At 43.2% G+C, this 2766-nt stretch overlaps 1 protein-coding gene across 1 annotated transcript in view; it reads right to left on the bottom strand.

Annotated features, from left to right (window-relative positions):
- Window positions 1-242: 242 nt before the first annotated feature.
- LOC103518753 (DNA-dependent protein kinase catalytic subunit-like) overlaps window positions 243-2766 on the bottom strand; it is a gene marked incomplete at its 3' end in the record, with an annotated part of 20185 nt that continues 17661 nt past the window's right edge. The window contains exons 4-5 of the mRNA XM_008483835.2: window positions 969-1274; window positions 243-550 (exon numbers count right to left, since the gene is read on the bottom strand). Coding sequence (XP_008482057.2) covers window positions 243-550; window positions 969-1274 — 614 coding nt within the window. The remainder of the gene's footprint in view (window positions 551-968; window positions 1275-2766) is intronic.

The raw sequence follows: 2766 nt of genomic DNA, 5'->3' as shown, positions 1-2766 counted from the left end.
TCTTTAAAAGGGGAAGGTATATTGCACAGTGCTTCCTCCGACAGTGAAACAAAGTCAGGTAAGGCGATATCCACCTTACCTGTTCTGGAATCCAACCTCTGAACTTAGAGCTACCTCTGCATTTTAAAAGAGAGAGTTTATCAAAAATAGACCTTTACCCTTTACCTCAAATGCAACAATGTAAGGATTTCCTGCAATATGATTGGTTCCTTCATTTTGGGTTGATGACTCATTGCTGTCACATTGATCTGGATGAACCATAGATACTGTTTCTGCTCAAGGATTTTTTGGTTGTAAACCCCAACGGAAAGTAAGAACGATTTTGAAAGTAAAGTATCAATTTCGTTCAAGTGTCGAACCCACAACCTCTTACCTTGAGAACCGTACGGTTCGTTGACCGCCAGTATATGCGGGGTTAGTCGGAACGGCATCAACTCGGGTATGGGGAGCAACTGAGTAGCCACGCCAAATGAGTAGCCAAAGTCTATTCCTACACATCTTCCCGTCTTGGTACACACTAGAGTGTTCTCTAAATGTCGGTCCCCTATACCTGTGGGAACAGAGTATAAGTAGTGTTTTATTCAGTTTAGAACAAGCTGTTCCATAATATCAATTGAGAATGGGGATGGCCTTTCAAATAATGAGAAACAGAGAGCTTTGATAGAGGGAACTGTAACAACGGAGGTCTTATCATCCCGAAATCAAAGAGAGAAGGAAGACAGGATAGGAGAAAGCCAGCCGTTCCGAGAACGAACCTTATCTGTTTAGGATAAAGTTCGCCCCGGGCGGGAATCGAATTTGAAACCGAATGCTTTTAAGGCAGGAGCGCTACCTTCCAAGCTAACTAGATTCTGACTTTTCTGAATTGTGGCTTGTCACAAATATCGTTCCCCACACTTAATATACTACACTAAATTTAGTGACCTGATTTGGACTCGAACCATCAACCTCCAGATCAAAAGACTCACCTAATGTATACTGAGCGATACACATACACGCATACGAACGCACAAAGTTATTCCTCAGCCTAACTCGGTTCATAGGTGATTTAGCCACACTAAGCAGACCCTCCCGCATGGCATGCTTAGGTAACTTATTCGTCACCGAAGCAAAGTTGGAGATGATTTCGTCCCGCGTTCGTCGCGCCATGGAAGTTTCGTATGCGACGTGAGGGGACGTGTTGGGGGAGACGAATTTCATGTGGAACTTCTGATAGGGAGCGCCCAGGTGCTGTGTGAGCCACGCTTTGGACAGCCCCGACGTTTGGTATAGCTCTGAAAAACAAAAACAGTGTGCCCATCAGGTAGACCTGACAGGCGGACCTGATTAGGTGTACCTGTCAGGTCTAGGTGTACCTGATAGTGAGTGGCTGGCCTTAGCCAACAGTATAAGTTAAAAACCATACTCCGCCTACGGCCCACCAAAAGTTATTCTGGGTGGACCTTGGCAGCTTAAGCTCAAGACGCTCCTTCTTTGTACTCTACTTCTTTTCTTTCTACTTCGTTTTCTTACACTCCTTCTTTTTCTTCTCCTTATTTTCCTCCTTTTTCTACCTTTCTTTTTCCTTATTCCTCCTCTTCTTCTTCTTCTTCTTCTTCGTTTCTATTGGTCCTTTTTTTTAATCATGCTTCTTATTCGTCTTCTTTATTTTCTTCCTTTCTTCTTCTTTCCTCTCATCCTCTTCTTTTCCTTCTTCTTATTCTGTGAGAGAGAGAGGAAGGAGAAGTATAATGTGTAGGAGTGAAATAGAGATAGAAAAGAAGAGAGAGAGAGAGAGAGTGTGTGTGTGTATGTGAGAGAGAGAGGAAGGAGAAGTATAATGTGTAGGAGTGAAATAGAGATAGAAAAGAAGAGAGAGAGAGAGAGAGAGTGTGTGTGTGTGTGTGTGTGACTTCTTATTATTCTTCTTCCTGTTTCTCTAAGAAGAGATCCTTTCCTTCCCTCTCTTCGTGTCCCAACATATTTTCGGATGTCCCTCTTCAAAAAGAAACGCCTTGGGGCGAAAAAAAGGGTTTTCCACTTCAATACCTTACCCTCACCCTAATTCCTTACCTTTCCCAAAGTGCCTACAAACCTATACCTAAACTTTTTTCCTACCTACCTGACCTATTTTCTACAGGGGCGTATTTAGGGCGAGGGGGCTCACGCTTTTATTTTGTTCCCAGTGGCGTAGCGTCCATGTAGGGCGTGTATGGCGGCCATACACTCGAAAATTCCACTCAAATACCCTAAATATTGACTTTGAATTATTATTGTATTCTTATTAGATAGATATTGTGATAGAAATTAGTGTCCGCCCTACACTTGGAGTTAGACCACGCTACGCCACTGTTTGTTCCTTTCCTTTCCTGCTCCAAAAATTGGGAGCATCCCCCCCAACGTTCATATCACACACCAGTTTTCGTCCGATCACTGAAGATAAGCAACGTTAAGCGGGGATAGTACATGGATGGGTGTTGGATTTTTGCCCTCCCCCTCTCGGATACGGGGCTCCTTTTCTACGATGTGCCGGGCAGTATACAGGATTTCGTCGAGGAGGGGGCCTCGCCCCAACTTAAATTCGGCCCTGACCATGTCTTACCCCGTTCCTGGGATTACTGACCGAAAAGTGTGACTTCCGAAAAAATTTTCAGCATTTTTCACCTTGGAAAAAAGGGTAAAAGGCTTTGAGAAAAAGGACGTCGACCTTTTGTTTTGTAAAACTTTTGTAATAAAGGAAGGACGGACTAAAAAATGAGAAAAAAACAATAATAATTATAATAATAA

This window comes from Diaphorina citri, unplaced genomic scaffold (genome assembly GCF_000475195.1).
Source record: "Diaphorina citri unplaced genomic scaffold, Diaci psyllid genome assembly version 1.1 scaffold2343, whole genome shotgun sequence".
Taxonomy (NCBI): Eukaryota; Metazoa; Arthropoda; class Insecta; order Hemiptera; family Psyllidae; genus Diaphorina; species Diaphorina citri.
The sequence above is the reverse complement of the archived record's forward strand: the minus strand, read 5'-3'. Positions and strand labels throughout refer to the sequence as shown.